Source organism: Sesamum indicum, linkage group LG2 (assembly GCF_026168435.1).
Source record: "Sesamum indicum cultivar Baizhima isolate 11 linkage group LG2, ASM2616843v1, whole genome shotgun sequence".
NCBI lineage: Eukaryota > Viridiplantae > Streptophyta > Magnoliopsida > Lamiales > Pedaliaceae > Sesamum > Sesamum indicum.
Genome location: NC_142658.1, coordinates 21,467,620 through 21,486,824, shown reverse-complemented (window position 1 = coordinate 21,486,824; position 19,205 = coordinate 21,467,620). Strand labels below are relative to the sequence as shown.

Sequence of the window (19,205 nt, the reverse complement as noted above, 5' to 3'; positions counted from 1 at the left end):
ATAAAAGTATTGCTTCGATATAAATTAGTATAATTTATTTACCGATATTAGTAAACATGCCATACACCATTTGGTAACACTCAGTTCGCTCAACTTGGCAATAAATAACTTGATTGGATGTGTTTTTTAAAATGGTTGGAGTTGAAAATAGAGGAAGATTAGTTGATGATAAATGTTCTGTTTTATATTAAATTAAGTAAATCCAAAAGAGTGAGGAGAATGATGTCGATTGTATAGAAACTCACACACCAGGTACGTATGTTGATTGGCAAGTTCATTGGCTAATTGCAAATGTAAAACTCAATTTTGTGTTATTCATAATAATCGGTGTGGGATTGAATCGTGATGTGGATATAGGGGCCACACCTGATTTGTCCACCAAAGTTTTTCTCCATCTCTTTACTCCAATCTTATTTGTAGGACAAGATAGATCGAGAGCACTAAATGAAGATGTTTTGGTGTATTTGATTTTTAGTCTCAGCACCAAATTTCAGCCATGAAATTTACATTTCATTGTTTGTATGTAAATTTTTGGAGATTTAGAGTGAAATTGTGGATTTTTCTACGTTAGGGTTTTTCCATATTACCCTTTTGTGATACTCAAAATGTTCAAATAGATCCTTACAATGAAAAAAGTACCACATAACCCCCTATATTTTAGAAAGACACTGTCCCATGGTATATTTAAACATGAATTTGATGTTGCAATGACAAAAATACTCTTTTTAAATCAACGGACTATATTTAATCTGATCTAAATTTGTGGCTCAAATTTAATCATACTTACAAAAAAATAAAATATATTATTTTAATATATAGATAATTATATACTTTTTAATATATATATATATATAGATATGTATATATATTTTATCCATATATCCTAATTCTAGTTTTCTTCTCCTCCCATATCTCCACAGCCCAACCATCTCTCAACGCGAGCTTACCATCGTTGGAAATCCCGTTCAACAACAAGCATTTTGATGCCCCACTTGCCTTAGATATCCAATTTATTGGTAAGTTATCTCATTTTTTTGCTCAAAAAATCTTATTCCCCCCAATCTTCTATCCCTTTTTTCTCCACCGTCTGACCACCTCTTTATGCGAGTCTACCATCATTGAAAAACCCATCCAATAGCAAGCATTTTGACTCATCACTCACCACCAATCTCCCTTCCATCAGCGAGTTATCTTCATTTTTTTGTTTTACATTTTTTTAGATTTCCTTATATATACATATAACTTAAATTTTATTTTTTTTTACATTGAGTCAACTAAGGGCATTTGACCCGTTCCGTTAAATATTGACAAAAAATTTGAAAATGGGACCAACTTTACAACTATTTTTAATTTTTTTTGGGAGTAAAAATAAATTTCGGTAAATTATGGAATCGAAAAGGACACCAACCAATTTTTGTGGGACCAAGTATGCAATTTGGGTTGTACTATCAATTCATACAAATGGAATTAAAATTTGAAATTCCTTTTGTACAGATAAGACAAAAAATTATATCAAATATCACATCAAATTCATCTTCCTCTTTCTTTTAGACGTATAATTAAAATTTATTATATACATATAAATAAAATAATATAATTTATAAATACATAATCAAATATTTATATTATTATTATTTATATGTATTTTTAACAATTTTTCATCAATCAAAAATGATTTATCAACACCAAAAAAATTTGCCGCAATGATAATTTTTTTTCTATTTTTCCTACAAAAAAGAAAAGAAAAAAAAAACCCACAGAATTTTCATTATTGCCAAAACCTAATTGCATTACAGATTTATGACAGATAAATTACAACACCTTCTATAAGATATTTGGTATAATTACGAATATTTTTTTATTATTTGAAAATTATTAATGTAAAAATTTATGTAAACAGCCAATACTTAAAAAAAATTCAAAGAAATTAAAGAGTGTCTTGCAATTTCATAAAAGATGTGAAATCTTTAATAATTAAATTGAAGTATCGATATAAATTACATAGACGTAAATCCTACGTTTATTTGTAATTATATACGTATGCAACACGACCAGTACGTTCTAGATCATATTCTGGATGCGAGTGTGAGGTACCTTTCACCGACAACGTCAGTAGTTATAAAAGACGTGGGAACACAAAAGACAGTAGATGATAACTATTTCCTCATCCAGAGCTGCCATTTTCTGTGGTTTGGATCAATTCCAATCTTCTATATAAAACCAACTATAATGTGAGAGTCTCCTCAAGTTCTAATTCTGCTTGAAGCCATGATTGCTATCTGTGCAGTGTGCGTTTCCCTTCTACTATTGCTGCCTTTAACCATCGTTCTCTACAAGTTATGGTGGGCTCCGCTCCATTTTCAAAGCATAATGGAGTCTCAAGGAATCAAAGGCCCCTGTTACAACTTCTTCCATAACAACACAAAGGAAATCATCAAAATCAAGAACCAAACCAGCTATAATTCTCCCATAGATTTACCTGATCATGATATATTTCCAAGGTTTCAGCCTTACTGGTATTCCTGTATGAAGTTATACGGTAACTTCAACTTACTTCTGATTGATTATCACTGCATGAATCTACATATCTTTTGCTTTGACATATAATCCCAGTTTAATAATTCATTGATTCAGGCAATAATTTCCTTGTCTGGAATGGTACTCAGCCTCAAGTTGTAGTTACTGAACCCGAGTTGATTAAAGAAATACTTGTCAACAGAAATGGTGCATATCCAAAAACTAAGAGGGAAGGTTACTTGAAGAAATTGTTGGGAGATGGGATTACGGTAGCAGAAGGTGAGAAATGGTTGAAGCTTAGAAAATTGGCTAACCATGCTTTCCATGGCGAGTGCCTGAAGGTAGACACTGTTGGCAATTTGTTTCATCATTTATATATATATTCAAGAATCATGTATATGATTCTTAATTTGATATTCCTTTTGTCAGGATATGGTTCCAGCAATGGTTGCTAGTGTCCAAACAATGCTGGAGAAATGGAGACACTATGAAGGCAAAGAAATCGAGGTCTGTGGTGATTTTAGGATTCTTAGCTCAGAAGTGATTTCCAGGACAGCTTTCGGAAGCAGCTATGTAGAAGGGATAAAGATATTCAATATGCTGGGGAAGCTGTCCGCTTTGATTTCCGAAAACGCAAATAAGATGAACTTTCTTGGCCTAGTGTATGTTGTTTCTATATTTTCTACATTTATGGTTTGCCTATCTGAATATTTCTCAGTTTCTCTAGAATTGTCATTTCAGAGCTTGTCTGAAAAAGTTATTATTAACTGTTAACGTAAAATCTGAAGTAGTTAATTAATAGCTCCCAACAACATTGCAGAAAATTTGTAAGAACAAAGGCTGACAGTGAAGCAGACAAGATTGAGCAATTACTCCATGAATCTATCATGGAAATAGTAAGGAAGAGACAAGATGAGGTGATTACGGTCCGAGCAGACAGTTTTGGGAGTGACTTTCTAGGATCGCTCCTGAAAGCACGCCATGAGGGAAGTGAGAAAAAACAAATATCAGCAGCTGAAATCATTGATGAGTGCAAGACCTTCTATTTTGCTGGACAGTTGACAACTCACAGCTTGTTGTCATGGAGTGTGCTTCTCCTTGCAATTCACCCGGACTGGCAAGAGAAAGCACGAAACGAGGTTTTTCAACTCTTTGGTCGAGAGAATCCAAACTCAGAAGGCATTGCAAGACTGAAAACCGTATGCAAAAATCAAGAAACCTTGCAAATCTTTTCTCTGTCAGATGTTTAAATAAATGTAATTGTCTCGTCGTGTGTAGGTGAACCTGATTATACATGAAACCCTCAGGCTGTACAGCCCTGTGACTCTAATTACAAGAAGAACACAAGGCCAAGTGAAGTTGGGAAAATTCAAGTTTCCAGCAAACGTTGAGCTGGCTATTCCACCTCTAGCCCTGCACAGGGATCCTGATATATGGGGACAAGATGCTCATCTCTTCAAACCAGAGAGGTTTGCTGAAGGATTGGCAAAGGCAACGAAAGGCAATCCTATGGCTTTTCTTGCATTTGGATTTGGACCTCGTATATGTCCAGGCTTGAACTTTGCAAGTCATGAAGCAAAGATAGCGCTTTCAATGATCCTCCAACGATATAAGTTCACGCTCTCGCCAAACTATGTTCACTCACCTTTTATAGCCCTCACGGTTCAGCCTCAGCATGGAGTTCAAATCTTGCTCCAGCCATTGTAGACAAGGACTATCTTGGAGGAAAGACACGGTTGAGTTGAGTAATAATTAGCAGCTTTGAGATCTCATTTCAGCCATCTTAACATCTCATGATCAACAGCCGCTATGATAGATGATGTAAACAATCCAATATAGTTATAATTATTTTTATAAACTGCTTTTGTGTAATTCGTTTGAGAGATTGAATAATCCTTATTACATGTAGGCAGACAGACCAAAAAGGATAAATTTGCAGGTCATGCTCCCCAATATTGACAAAGTTAAATCACGTGCCATAATCCTGGACCTTCTCATACACTAACTAATTGAAGTCCAAACTTGCAAACTCGAATTTGATATAGAAAATTAAAATTAAATTATCCTAAATATGATATGGAAAACGCAGCTTTCTGATGCACTTATTATTTTCTCCATCAAAATTGAGCTAATGGCCAAAAGCCACATGCAGCGCATTGTCCTTTCTCATCCAAAATTGATAACACTACCGGCTTATACATAAAACATGATTTATACAACATAAGCTGCATTTTCTGAGTAGCAGCCGACCCCTCCGACGCAGTCTAAACATAGAATACCGCAGCGGGACTGAGAATCTCCTTTCTTCTATCTTTTTACAGACACTGTTTACAGCCAACCTCCTCTTAAGAAAGTTAACCCCGAAAGCGAACACAAAAGAAAATAGATGAAGATTTCACACCTTCAAGGAGCCAGTTGATATACCAAGAGAGTAGAACAGAGAATCACCAAAGCAAAAATGAGTTCCATTTAATGCAGCTGTTTCAACAATTGATTTCAACAGTCAGTTTTCCCAGTATATACATTCGGATGCAATATGACCATCGCCCTGAGACTATATCAAGGTAGAACATGGATATATCCAGGCATAGAGAAAGATAACCCGATCCTGGTAAACTCAGATTATTATTGATGAATAACCAAGATGATGAATCCCACAACTTTGGCTGTTAGAACAACACAACCATCAATTCAGTTATGAAGTGGCTACGGAGAAGTTATATTAATTACATTCCCAATTAGCCAAGAAACTATCAAATGGCAAGCGAAATTTGCACATCCAGAATCTTTCCCTTCAAGCAATATTTCTTTCTATTTCCCCAAATTGTTCTAAAAGTGTCCAAGAAAGGAGCAACCATCTGTGTGCCCCAAATAAATGTATTATGTGATATAAACAAAATAATAAATTTGGGGGCACTTAAAACATAAGGCAAAATATGAGCAGAAAATCACTTCAGCCAGTCAGAAGTAGATCAACTTATTTTACAAACAATAACGAGTGCAACCAGAATAGAGAAGAATAGGCTTCTAAAATTGGAAAACCCCTACCCGTTGAAATATACCTTATCCATTGAAGGCAGGTAGATGTTTACAGCTTGGAGCATAAGAGTTATGGTGAAGAGTACATCGCAAAACTCACCAACTGTCATAAAGAAGGTGAAAATTTCTCCTTCAGGCGATTAATAAGCTTAAATTTCTCCTCAGCTTCAACTTGCTGACGGATATCAGATCGTGAGGCTCGATCTGGGTGAAAAGTCAGCAAGGCTCGTTTGTAAGCTGCCTGTACCTACAAACATCACCAATTTCAAGTAATTAATCTAAATGAAAACCATGAGCCTCCTTGACATAGAAAACCATCTCTATTATTCTATGGACATGAGAGAAAAACAACAATAACCAGCAGAATGCTATCTTAAGACAAAGTAAACTTCCATGAAAACAAACTGCCTCAACCATGGATTTGGGAAATACAATTAATACTATCAAGTGCAAAAAGGTGGCACCCTTTTCCTAAGAAGCACAATGAAACCAGCATACACGAATATCTTGAAGAGTTCGCTCGACTCCAAAGAATGCATACAGGTAGAAATGGATACCTTAACCTCTGGGAAAAGCCATCAGTGGACTTCTGCCACCACTTTGTCCAAAAGAGAAATTAAAAAGGGAAAGAAATAAAACAGAAAAGAAAAAAAATCTCCAAGGGACTTTTCTGAAAGATATTCCCTTGTCTCCTGAGTTAGTGCACTTATCTTTACAACACATGCCTCTACCTTCCCAATTCTGTGACATACCCTGCAGCTCTTTTTCAGGTCAATGCTTAGTGCTTTGTTCTAGCTATAAGCCTAAAAGCTCTGCAGTGAGCAAGTGATTAAACTTTTCAAGCCCCTCAAGGGAAACCCTAATAACTTCACTAAGATTGTTACCTACATGATTTGTCAAACTGCAACTTCCAAGTCCAATTTTACTTGCCCCTATCACCAACTGTAGTAAATGCATTCAGTTATCCTATGCAGAACACCCCGAGTTCCTGCTTGATGAGCTAGATTTAGTGAGTAGATGACAGAAAGCACCAATGAGATGTTTGGTATGCCAGATCATGAGCAGCTAGCAGCCTATCAGAAGATTCAGAACATCCCACAAAGTGCTTCAATTTAGTTTGGAAGCTAAAAGCACAACTTAGGATTTGAAAACATGACATATTGCTCTATAATGCAAACAAAGAAGCAGTAAATCAAGAAATTCAAGAGCTTGGAGTGGTCAGCGCAACCAACCTCTTGTGGCAAGGGATGAGGCCAACCGCCCACACGAATTCCCAATAAATGCAAGAGAGAAGCCATACTGTGGCACGCAATTTCCAGTTGCTTGAGCTCCTTCCTAACTTCAGCACGAATTACCTCCTTCAAGTTCATATTTTCCTCATCCTGAAATAAATTAATCGATCATCCTCTTTACCAAAAGTAAATCTGTACGTAATGTGAATTGAACTCCTGAACTATCTTCAGCAGTTAAAAAGAGAATAATAGTAATGTCGAAAAGAATCAAATCCAACAGACCTTCTTTTGAGTAATCCTTATTTCCTCTACACGCTGTTTCTGTCTTCTTTCCATATCCAACAAACGCATGCTCTCAGCTTTTCTTCTCTTCCGCAACCGCCGGAGTCGTTGTGCTTCTTCAGCCTACAAGAGAAAGCCAGCAACTTATAAGCAAACGATCATTAGAAAAGAAACCATTCTCTTCAACAACTCCGATCAATTAGTTGAAAAGATAACATAAACAAAACCAAATTAAATAGTAGGAGATGGGATTTTAGAGAATAGCAACGCATTAAATGGGAGTTACTAGAAAAGATACCAAACATGATAATGTGCCTAGCAAAGGAAACTCCCTCTTTTGGTTTACCCAGGGAAGCAAGTAATTTTCTGATGAGTGATAAAAGTTACAAAGAAGGGAAGTATAAAGAGTTCAAGGGTGAAGTAAAGTGCATGACGCAACCAGCAAAGACAGAACTGTGCTTTTATTTGATATTCGAAATAAAGGCCGAGTAATTTCAAACTAAACCACTGACTCAAATTCCAGTACCAGAGTCTCCTGCACTTCCACCTCTTACTAGTGCTAGGAACACCAAGAACATACATTATAGCTTCTAACTTAGTTCTCATGTGAACCAGAAATGAGATTTTCAGTCAACAACAGGAACCTTCTACACACTATTAGCTGAAAGAGCCAAGTAAGATGAGAATAAGTCTCATCAAGAGGTGCCTGCTCATACCTAGCAAAGATGTAATCGCTGAAAAGAACAACAAACTCGTCCAAAGAGTTGTTTAAGTTGAAACATCACAAATCTAAATCCCCTAAACTTACAGCACTATTTTCCTCTTTTTCAGGAAAAACCTTATCCAACCTAACCAATGAATGCACACTAAATGGAGTAAGAAATAGTGAATATTGTAAACCTGGATTCGCAGCGCTTCTTGCCGTGAAGCCCATTCTTCCTCTATTGCTCTTTTATACTCATCTGTTTCCTTAAGCTTTTCTCGTTCACCAATTATACTGGTCACTGCTGAAGGCAAAATGTCTCCAACTTCGATAAGCAGTTGACCATCTTTATCCTCCTCCAATCGACAATTTGACAAAGAATTGTCCTCTTGAAGTCTGGCTTCATTAGGAGAGAGATTCCTAAATGATGGTATCTCAGTGACCGGATGCATGTTGTCCTGACGGTAAACTTGTTCGGTGTCATCTCCTGAGTCCTTTGGAGAAGATCTGCCTGGGATGACCCCATTTTCCAATGGACTTTTAGAATTTCTTCCATGACAGTAATCCTTATCAACACATGATCTAAACTTTGATGGACAAGGTTCTACTTTAGGAGCTTCCTCACCCTCGAAAGCAGGTGTTGGATCATTGGATTCCTTGGTTGACTGTTTCCTGAATCCAGAATTAGATGAAGCTGGATGCTCCCCTCTTCCCCCAATGTGATCGTTCAAACCTGATGGCTCACAATCCGGGTGATCAACCTGCTCAGCAGGAGAACCTTTGGCTTCAGAATTGGTTCTGCCACATGTACCAGACTGATGATAATGATGTGTTCTCGGCGCTGACTGCGAGATATCATGAACAGTAGGACAATCAAAAACAGAGGTGCAACCAAAATTAGTATCCTCTTTCGGTGTACAAGGAGATGAGGCATCATTTTTATTATTGGAATTTACTGTAGTAAAACAAAATGAGGCATCCTTATGCTGCCAAGTTGCATCTTTTGTTTCAGCATATTGGTGGTGTTGGCGATCCCCATTAACAACTTGCGAGGCCCTATCATAAACCCTCGTACCTTTAGGACCACTACGAATATCTTTCCTTCTCCTGGAGAAAGCTCTCTCCCACAGCTCTTGAACCTCTCCAGAAGAATCTTCCAATACCTCACAATCAGGACAATCACTATCAGATGAATCACTTTCGGAGTCGGAACTCAAACCATAGCGGTTTCTTGCCAAAGCTTTCCCAGAATAGGTACGCTTGCATTTCGACAATCTCACTGGAGTTGCATTATCTTGAACAAATTGACATTCTTCAGCAGTAGCATCTGAAGAATCCGCAAAGTTCTTAGAACCACGGCAGGATGCTCTATTAGAAGAGGTACCAGCAGAGGAACTGACATTGTTGACACCAATAGAATGGTTACTATCAGGGGTTTCATCATCATCAATGTATATTACATTCCTGAATGACCACTTCTTGTCTTTCCTGAGCATGTGCAAACCTTGCCTTTTCTTTGGTAAAGATTCAGGAATATCAATGATAATTACATTGTCGAATTTTTCTGAATCAGCATCTATCAGAATAACATTATCAGCTTCCTCATTATTCCTGCACCTTCTCAATGTTTTTTCCCCAGAACACGGTCTGGGATGGGAGTGACCTACGGATATTCCACTCATTTTGCTACTGCATGAAGAACAAAGTCAGCTCGCTCTTGATAAGATCGCCAAGAAACACAACATTAAAGAGTTAGGACATCAGTCGAAATAAATTCCAGGCAGCACTGATGCCAAAATTAGTAAATAATTTGTAATAGATGAAACTACTAGCATATTTACTCCCTCTACAAAATATTACTGTCAAGAATAGATCAAAATACGGCAAGAGCACATAAGATAAACTTATCACGGAAACTCAATACCACAATTACATGGGATGAAACCTAGTCAGATTTTGCTTAACATCAAATGAAAAGCCAAATCAAAACTTCCATTTCCACACAATTACATAGGAAGGCTAAACATATTCTCAAGATGGAGAAAATGACATGCATAAGTGCAATCGACAATTTACCAATCTATCTTCAATTAAAATTATTAAAAGAAAAGGGAATGACGCAAATAAATCAGAATACAACAACATAAAGCTCTGAGAAGAATAAATAGATAAAGCTCTGAAACATAAATAAAATTATAAAGGGGAATGAATTTTACTTAAGCAATTCGCAAATCCATTTCATAGCTCATAGACAAATCAATTAATAAAGCCCAATTAGCACATAAAAAAAACTATATAAGAAATTCATAACTTCATAAATATTTTAAACATTAACCTGCCAAAAGTAGCAATCCATCTGGAGACTAAAGACTCTGGGACATCAGGAATCTACAGAAACACAGAGAAGACAGGAAATGGAAGGAAAATTCAAGAAGAACAGTCCATCAGAAGAAGTAAATGAACGGCAATTGCTACATTAGTAACACAAATTGGTTGGTAGGTGGGTTCACGAAGCAATTAGCTCCCGGAATGACTACAAAAGGGCCAAGACTCAGTAAGATTCTCACGTGTAAATGCATCATGGCATTCATGAGGACTTGACTTTCTCTTTAAGCACCGCCAGATTTATATTTGCATTAAATTGGTTTAAATTAAGTTGATTAGCTATAAACTGATACTAAATTATTAAAAGAACAAAACCCCATTCAGCAACTAATAGTCCAAATGGGATTAACCCTAATCAGACACAGTTTAAGGGCAAAGAAACATCAAACATTAAGCATGTTCACAGAATACACAAGAGTGAGATATAAACTAAGAAGAATTGGGTTTCTACTCTAGCTTCGCACTAAATTTATCGTAAAATAAACAAAACCATACAACCAGATCACTAAATATCACACTATAAAGCTTTCGACCAAGATAAAACAAACAAAATTTCAAACCCTAGTCAGACCCACAAAGAAACCCGCATAGCCCGACTATATTCATGCAAATATCAAAAGGATCATGAACCCTAATCAAAAAATAGGACATCAACAAGAAAAGAGAATAAAAAAACACTATTTCATTCAAGAATTCAATTTGAAACTTTTACCTGAGAAAGAAGGCGGCCCTTGGAGGCTAAAGGAAAAGGGACATGGCAAAACTACACACAGATGTATGAGAGAGAAGAGAAAAGAGCTGCTCAACGGAAATTGTTCGCAGTACTAAAAATGGGAACTCGTATATAGGGATTTTGAATTTGGGAGAGAATTGCAAGAGTTGTGTGCGTGAGAATGTGACGGTATAGTGGGTGCGTGGACATTTTGCCTGGGTCCGGGAGTGGAGATAGTAAAAGACAGCGTCTGGCGATAGCTATTTTCCTTCCGCGCAACTCACGGCCCTTTTTCTTTTCTTTCTTTCTTTGGATAAATCTATCTCTTAATAAAGCACCAAAAGTCTTTTGGTGTGTTATAATAACTTTTACTAAAATATTAGTTTTAATATTTATTTATATTAATATAAAAAAATTATTTGTACTCACTACTCATAAATAGCTATTCATGACACTATTATACTGTTTTTTTTATTACATCAATAATACTTTAAGTTGATTTTATTTTAATTTTTTGATAAAAAAGCGTGATGTACTGGTATATACATTTTATTTTTGTACTCACTACTCATGACATTATTACACTATTTTTTTTATTTCATCAATAATATTTTAAATTTTTAAGAAAAAAACGTGATGTTTTGGTTTATATATTTTATTTTAATCAATTACAAAAATATTAATCTTGTTTTGTATTTCGCTCAAACATCGAATGTGATCACTACTACCAGTAATAATAATTTCAAATTAATCATTTGATTATACAAATTAAATTAATTCAATTCAATTAAATATATTTCTCATCCATAAATCTAAATGCCAAACACAAGTACATTATTTGTTTTGAATGTATTCTCTAATTATGTAAAGGAATTGGGTAATTATCCATGACTTTGAGGTCGTGTTGAGTGTAGAAGAAATGTAAGAAAGAAAGAGAGAAAAAGCAAAAAAGAAAATATACAACTTTAAATTTTTGATGATATCATATATAGAAACTTGTGGTGTTGGGTGTTTGATCAGATTCTTGTACGAGAAAAGACAGGTAAAGTAAAAAATACATATGATGACGAGGAAGATGCTATAAATATGAAAAACGATCCTCCATTGTTGGTGACGTGAACAACATGGGACTTCTTTATTTCAAGCTTTAAAAGAGTAAAAGATATTATAAATGTCAACTTGAATTGCAAATGAGGTATATTGTTGTCTTTTGATGTTTCTATAAAACTTTGAACCCATTAAAATTATGTGAACTTATTTTGGTATCAATTGTTATCATTATTTTAATAAATCATATTTATTAATTTTAATTTATATTATGTGAAAAATTTCTCTATTTTCTAAGAACGTATTAGAATAAAAAAAAATCTCTTTACCCAATTTACATTATAAAAATAAATAATATGATTTGATATTTTGAAACTTGACGTTCTATTTATTTACCTTTATTCAGTAAGTCGCATTGATATATATTTTATTTTTATCTAATATTAGAGACCGACAATCTTACTTTGTTAATGTAGTAATAAGTAATCTAGAATTTCTAGAACAAATGATACATTATAATTTTTACGGGTGTTTACTTTTGTAGGTAAGATAAATGGTTGATAAAGTTCAATGAAATAAAATATGTGATAAAATAAATTAATAATTTTTGTTGGTGCTTACCTAGTTGGATAAAATACGGAATAAAATTGAATTATACTCTCACACTCTCAATTTCGGTCAAATTATCAAGTCTTATTCAAAATTTAATGAATTATTACCGTGTCTATTTTTTACAGTAAACCATGGATTAATATGGATAATTAGGCCTCGAATCTTGTACCCACACCCTAATGAGATAAAGTTGATTGTAAATGTTTTTGTCAAATGAAACCTGTCTGCTAACAATTTTTCTTGAAATTTCGAGAAATTAATTTGGTAAGGAAAATGGAGTAAAAGTTAAATCTTGAATTCAAACATTAAAAAGATGAGAATGCATGTAATAAACAAGACATGTCCTTCCCCTTGTACACACAACAAGCCATAAAAATTAAAAATCATAACTAAAAAGCAAAGAACCACAGATAATCATGGCTTTGAATTCGTTATTATCCACGTGGATGAATATTACATCACTAATCCTGATCCCCTGAACTTCTCTTCAGTAATTCGATCAAGTTTTTCAATCATAACAGCGTCCAGGTAATTCTTCCAGTCCCCGATTTCACCCCGACGAAAGAACGCATTATTCTCCTCTCCGGACGACAATTTCCCTGTCTTGTTAACTTCCAGGCCGCTCAGATTATCAAAGCTGCACAACTTCAAGATTTCCTCCACCAGCCCAGATTCCTCTTCGTATCCCTCAAAAGGGCAGCCCAAAAACTCCGCGAGGCGCCGCAAATGAACGGCAGGTCGCTCTTTCATATCCTCAAACTTCAGGAACAGAATCCTGTCAGGATTTTCCAGGCTTTGTTTCCAGTACTCCTGGACATGATCCCAAAAGGGCCCGAACAGGCTGACTCCCTTAGAGTAGAGCTCAAAGACCTCTCCCATGGAGTTTGATCCCATTTCTTGGAGCCTTAACTTGTTTGTGAAGTGCCAAAGGGACACAAAAGTGTCCTTTGGGTTTCTGCAGAGGTAAACAAGCTTGCTCTTAGAGCTATTTTTAGCAGATTCTGGTAGAGAAACGTAAGGCAGATGAGTGGAGAAAAGCCTCGGAGACGGAGAGGAAACTATATCGGGGATTTGGTTATCAGCATAGAGCTTGATCTCCAAGAACGGGACAAGATCATGAGGATTGTGGCTGATCAGAGGGTGATTCTTGACAACAGGATATCGTTTCCGGTTCACTAAGGTGAATATGATTGCTTTCAACCAAGTGGTGCCTGATTTGGGAATGGTAACGAGGAATATGTCAGAATCTTGAGCCTGGAAGTGTTTTTGACATGAAATTACACCTTGGAGATGTCTGGCTGCATACCAGAAACCTTGATACTGGTACAGGTGAGATGCTAGCCATCCCTTTTCTTTGGGTAGAGTGGAGATCAGGTTCTTGCATTCTTCGGCTAGTGTTTCTTCCTGTTGCAAATATTTTGGAGGAAACACAGTGGTGCGATCAGATGGCATGTTTTGGCGAGAATGGCAGTCCTGAGTTTGTATTTGTACTTGCATGCACTCTTGCATGGAGTATCCATTCATGTGTGTATGTGTGTGTGTATTTATAGAAAACAGAGATGGGGTTAGGGGTAGTTTAAACTACTACTACCGAAGAGTCTTAAAACTTACAAAAACACCTCTAACCTTTAAAAGACATAAAACTGTAAAGGATTTTGAAATTTCGGACGTGCACATGTCCTGACAAAAGCTGTTAATTGGCATGTGCTTGCTAGCACTAGAATCAATCCCTTTTGTATCTTTCAGGTTACAATTATTCATCTAATTGCCAAGAACCGCATACTGACAGGTGAACGGGGCCGAAAAGGGCAGTGTAAAATCTCATCAATTTTCCATTGCTGAAAACCTTAGTCCCACATGATTTTCATGACCAACGAGACCTTTCTCAAGCAACAAAGTTAGGTCCTCGCAATTAAAATATTGTTGGGTTCAAGTTCTACGACCATAGATATATGATTTGAAAACTGACCATGCATGAATTATACAGAGTACCATGAGATAACTAATGAGTGCAGCAATGATGTGATTTGCATATAATATTCATGAGTTGGCACTGTCATAATCTACATAAATTTGTATCTCTAGATCTGCTCATCTCATGGTAGATGGTACAATCCAAAAGCCTAATTATATAGTATTTGTGTATCATTCAGCCACCAAATTCACAGTGCAATATTGACCACCAACAGGCATATATATCGGTCAGGTCATTGACTGCACGTATTTCACGCGAAACTCTTAGAAGCAGTCATATGCTATGGGGTTGGGTCGCAATCCGGAAATCGCCGGAGGATCTTGACAAATGTGACGGGTCAACTGGCATAAACCAGAAACCGGGACTTTAGTCTTTTGGGTGGGGAACTCCGGGCGATCCCATGAAGGAAACGGGCATAGAGGCGAGGGACCATACCTTGTCAGATCTACTCGTGCGGTCAGCCTATGACACATACTTTAGGACGAATTCTTGGTCATTCCTACCATTTGTTGTCATCATGCCATTTTTACCACCTTGCAAGGAGAATCTGCTTTCTATAAATAGCCCAGAGAGGCGCTTGTTCAATGCTACCTATCCAATCCCATTGTTGTAATTCACAAACACTTCACTCTTGTCCGCTGATATGCCAAAAATGGCGTCATATTCATTCAACTTCTTTTCTCCTTCGGAATATCGCGAAATTGGCAATATTTGTCTGATAAGTTTCATCGTAATAGAATTACCCCAATATTGGCACATAATGCTGGGTCACTGGAATTATTTGAATAAACTTATAAACGATTTTAGCGTTAAGTAGTTGCTGTGGTGTAGTGGTTATCACGTCAGTCTTACACACTGAAGGTCCCCAGTTCGATCCTGGGCAGCAACATATTTTCGGTAATGTTTTTATATATATATTTTCCCCCATAATTGATCTATTTATTTTATTTATTAAGATAAGATGTTAGAGTAATGGGCCCAGCCTATGTACTATTTCAGGAGACTATAAGTTGAATAAAATACTGTGTTGAAGTCTATTATAAGAGCCCAACCCATGCACACCCTTCCCAATCTGGGCCGTTAAAAGTTGACAAATTTTCATCTACTTTTCTTTTATTCCTCGTGTCAGAAAAAATAAATTATAATTGTGTGTTTGTATATAGAAGTTTATTTGAACAAGAAACGTAAAGAACTAAAGTGAGAGAAAAATACGAAGTAGTGGACGTGAGAAAAAAAAAATTATAATCGTGATATTATTAAAAAGAATACTGAAAATTATTGTTCTGATTATATATATATCATGCATGCATCAATTGGACATGCAGGCCATGAGAAATAAATAAACACACAAAAAAATAATCCTTGAGAATTAACGGACATTTTCGTATCTCAATGTTAAAATTTGAGTTCTCCTTCATTTATCCATAAATAAATATAATGTAATTGAACTAGAAATTAACAAACCTTGCAATTTATAACTTCATCCGATTTTAAGAATTGGTATGAATTTTTTAAGTTTATTTAGTCAACATTACCCTCAACTCACCCTATGTTGCCCATATGTTGATATGCAGAGTTTAAAGAATACATCTTTTACATTCTATTATTTTTTACTTCATAGATTTCATTAATTTATTTTCTCAAAATAAATAAAAAAATATGAATTGGCTACTAATGTGATATTAATAGTTAAACTCGGGTACTAATTAAATTCTTTATAATTACTAATATACGAAAGTGACATTAATAACCAAAACTCGAATACTAATTGAGTCATTGATAATTACCCATATCCCATAATAATATTAATGACAAAGTCAAGTACCAAAATCAATTTTGATCATTTTTTAATCTATTTATTAAAGTTAGTTCAACCACTGCCATTGAATCAAAACCTTGTCAGTGTTTAATCTCAAATCCTGCTGCATTCACCTCCTTTTGTAGCTAAATGATGTGCACAAAGATTGATACTACAAAAGGTAAGTTACAAATAAGTATTTGTTAAACGGTCATTAATTTGAGTATTAGTAATAATAACAAATTTTAGAGGAATCCATTAAAATTTATGATTCTGTGGATGAAGAAAATTTGGGATAATGGAGCAAGAAGCCAAACTGAAATTCAAACAACCTAATAATATTCAACCCAACCTAACACGTCTACCCTAACTTTATATTATCTCATTCACATTCCATAATATTGAATTCTTGCAAACTCACACATAAATACAAGAAATCATGTTGGGCACCACCTCTTCGCATTCGCATGCGATGCAACCATCACAAACAATGTCCAAAAACAATCGCACAACAATGATTAAGAACCTTCCTCGGAGGCGGATATATATATATATAATTATTGTCAGGCAAAATTATAAAATTGGGTCCAGTATATATGGGAGTGGCAAAATCAGTACATAACTATGAAACTTGCAATTTTTAGTCCTTATATATTAAATTTATAGTAATTTGGTCGTTTCGGTCGAAAGTGGCCGAAAATTACAAAATCAAATTGGGACTTAGGATTTCGACGTTCTACGTGAATGTTGATGTGGCAAAATCAAATTAAAATAATTTTTATCTAATAAATATTTAAGAAATTATAACTTAGTAATAAATTCTAATTTATTATTTTAAATTAACTAAATTTTATTATTAATTAAAAATAGAAAACCATAAAAATTCTAAGAAAGAAAAAATAAAAAAAACCACCCTCGCCACTGCCGCCTAGTTCCGTCTCTCTCTCGCCTCCCATTGCCGCTAGCTCTCAACCTCATCCTCGCCTCCACTAGCCCAGCCCCCTCCCTCGCCTACGGCCAATTCCCTATCTTCTCCGCCTTCCACTGCCACCAACCCTCAATCTAGAATTGTTTTCTTTCTCTTCTCGATTTGTTGCCATCCAATCTATCCACCATTTGAGACCAACACAAATCGTAGCCTATCCATTTTCGTCCATTATCTGGCCAGTTTTCTTTGTTTTTATTTTCTTCTCTTTTTCTCCACCGCCCACTATTTTTCTGCATATCTCCGCTGCCAGCGATCATCTCTCCGTCGGACCACCACTCATGTGTTCGCCTCCGCATGGTGCACACTTCACTCCATTTTCCTTCAGCGACACCATCTACATCATGGCCTCCTCATTGATCGATTTCCCCCATTTCTTCTTTATATGTGAACTATATGTGACTCAATTTTTGCCTACTAGGCCAACTAAACATCCATGTTGAGTGCCATGTATTTAGGTTGAGTCCAATTGGCAATTAGATACCTAAGTCCCAATTTGATTTTATAATTTCGATCACTTTTGAGTTTTGACCAAAAGAATCAAAATCACTATAAGTTTAATATATAAAGAACTAAAATTATGAGTGTAATACTTAAACAACTAATTTTGTCATTCTTATATATAGGACCAATTTTGTAATTTTGCTTGATCCTTAAAATTAGTTAATGTCATGAAGGGTTAATTTGGTTGCTCGCAAGAATTTCAGGCAAAATGGGAACCATTGGCCGACAATGTCACTTTCGTTGTATTCATTTAGGAATTCCATTTGTCCAAGATTTGTTCAATTGTGTGGCACAGAGAGACGACGAAACTGAGGGACAAAAGAATTATGTGTTGGAAAACTGTCGCCATTGTTGTCTATTAAGTAGCGCAAAACCAGTTGGCCCCAAACTCCAGTCAATCCGTTACAAACAAAGGTTTATATATTTCCATACTAGTTGTTACGTCAAGCCGTCTGGACGTGCATATCAAAAATAATATTTTATATTTTAAAATATATATATATATATATTTATATAAATCAATATATTATATTTTTAAAAGAAAAAATACATGTCACCCTCCTGCGATATACGAATGTGCAAAATATCCCCTATGTTAAAAAAAAAAATCAAATTAACCCTTGTATTTTTAAAAATAAAGTAATTTATCCTCTAGTCTTGAAAGTAATCTACATGCACGTTAAGTGTGATATTAATTGATTTTAAGAATAAAATATTTTATTATATTTAATATTATTTATAATATTTATAATGATATATATTTTTATTTAAAAAAACAAACAAACTCCCTCCCCCACCCTTTCTTCCTCATCGCCCCCTCCCCCCTCTCCAATCAACCATCCCCGTCACCTGACCCCCACCTTCCCCCTACCAATCGGCCGCCCCTGGTTATTGCTCCTCCCCCAACTTCCCCCCTTGCCCGTCACCCCCCTTCCCCCAAATCCACCATTCCCATCACATGACCCTCAACTTCCCCCACCAATTGCCTGCCCTAGCCCGCCCCCCGTTTCCCACCAACACATGAAAGTAGTAACTTTGAAGTTTGAGAAAAAAATAGAGGACGCCTATATATAAAATGATAAATATTTCATCCAATATTTTTAAAACAACAAAACATATTGTAAAAGACATCATGTCCTAATTATGTATAATTAAATTAATTAAAGAAGAAGGAGAAATTTTAGTGACTAAATGGTTGATATGGTCCATTCTGCTTTCCTTGTAACAAATGGTTTCCACACAGCCTATTCTGTGGTTCTAATCTAGTGAAAGCTCTGGCATAGGTATGAGGAATGACCATGTGCCACACATCTATACCTTGATGGATGAGTATAGCTCATCAGCATTGCCCAATCTATCAATTAATACCTCAAATATGATTACTTACTGAATTCTCTGCTCAACATCTGTGTTG

The 19,205-nt window shown here is 35.6% G+C and overlaps 3 protein-coding genes and 1 non-coding gene across 10 annotated transcripts; 2 read left to right on the top strand and 2 right to left on the bottom strand.

Annotated features, from left to right (window-relative positions):
* The first annotated feature begins 2,150 nt into the window (after positions 1-2,150).
* On the top strand, positions 2,151-4,389 carry LOC105156467 (cytochrome P450 CYP749A22). Its single transcript, XM_011072602.3, has 5 exons — positions 2,151-2,539; positions 2,635-2,858; positions 2,947-3,179; positions 3,338-3,716; positions 3,796-4,389. Exons 1-5 carry the CDS (start codon positions 2,269-2,271, stop codon positions 4,222-4,224), a joined length of 1,536 nt encoding a protein of 511 aa, XP_011070904.1. The 5' UTR covers positions 2,151-2,268; the 3' UTR covers positions 4,225-4,389.
* A 200-nt stretch (positions 4,390-4,589) lies between these two features.
* On the bottom strand, positions 4,590-11,066 carry LOC105156468 (Chaperone DnaJ-domain superfamily protein). 7 transcript variants are annotated; one of them, XR_002288249.2, is made up of 7 exons: positions 10,871-11,066; positions 7,971-9,462; positions 7,071-7,193; positions 6,789-6,938; positions 5,657-5,803; positions 4,919-4,995; positions 4,590-4,841 (listed from the first exon to the last, which is right to left on the bottom strand). XR_002288249.2 is itself a non-coding variant. In XM_020698739.2 (6 exons), the coding sequence occupies exons 2-5, from the start codon at positions 9,453-9,455 to the stop codon at positions 5,663-5,665; spliced, it is 1,899 nt and encodes a 632-aa protein (XP_020554398.1). In that variant the 5' UTR covers positions 9,456-9,462; positions 10,871-11,066; the 3' UTR covers positions 4,590-4,995; positions 5,657-5,662. The 7 variants fall into 7 exon arrangements, 6 of the variants coding, with proteins under 6 accessions (XP_020554398.1, XP_011070906.1, XP_088733620.1 ...); XM_020698739.2 differs by having other exon boundaries at positions 4,590-4,995; XM_011072604.3 differs by lacking the exons at positions 4,590-4,841; positions 4,919-4,995 and adding an exon at positions 10,109-10,161 and having other exon boundaries at positions 5,455-5,803.
* Positions 11,067-12,803: 1,737 nt separating this feature from the next.
* On the bottom strand, positions 12,804-14,578 carry LOC105156466 (cytosolic sulfotransferase 12). The gene has a single exon (XM_011072601.3). The coding sequence runs from the start codon at positions 14,051-14,053 to the stop codon at positions 12,983-12,985; it is 1,071 nt and encodes a 356-aa protein (XP_011070903.1). The 5' UTR covers positions 14,054-14,578; the 3' UTR covers positions 12,804-12,982.
* Positions 14,579-15,320: 742 nt separating this feature from the next.
* TRNAV-UAC (transfer RNA valine (anticodon UAC)) lies at positions 15,321-15,393 on the top strand. Its single transcript has one exon. It is a non-coding gene; the product is annotated as a tRNA-Val (tRNA).
* The last annotated feature ends 3,812 nt before the right edge of the window (positions 15,394-19,205 follow it).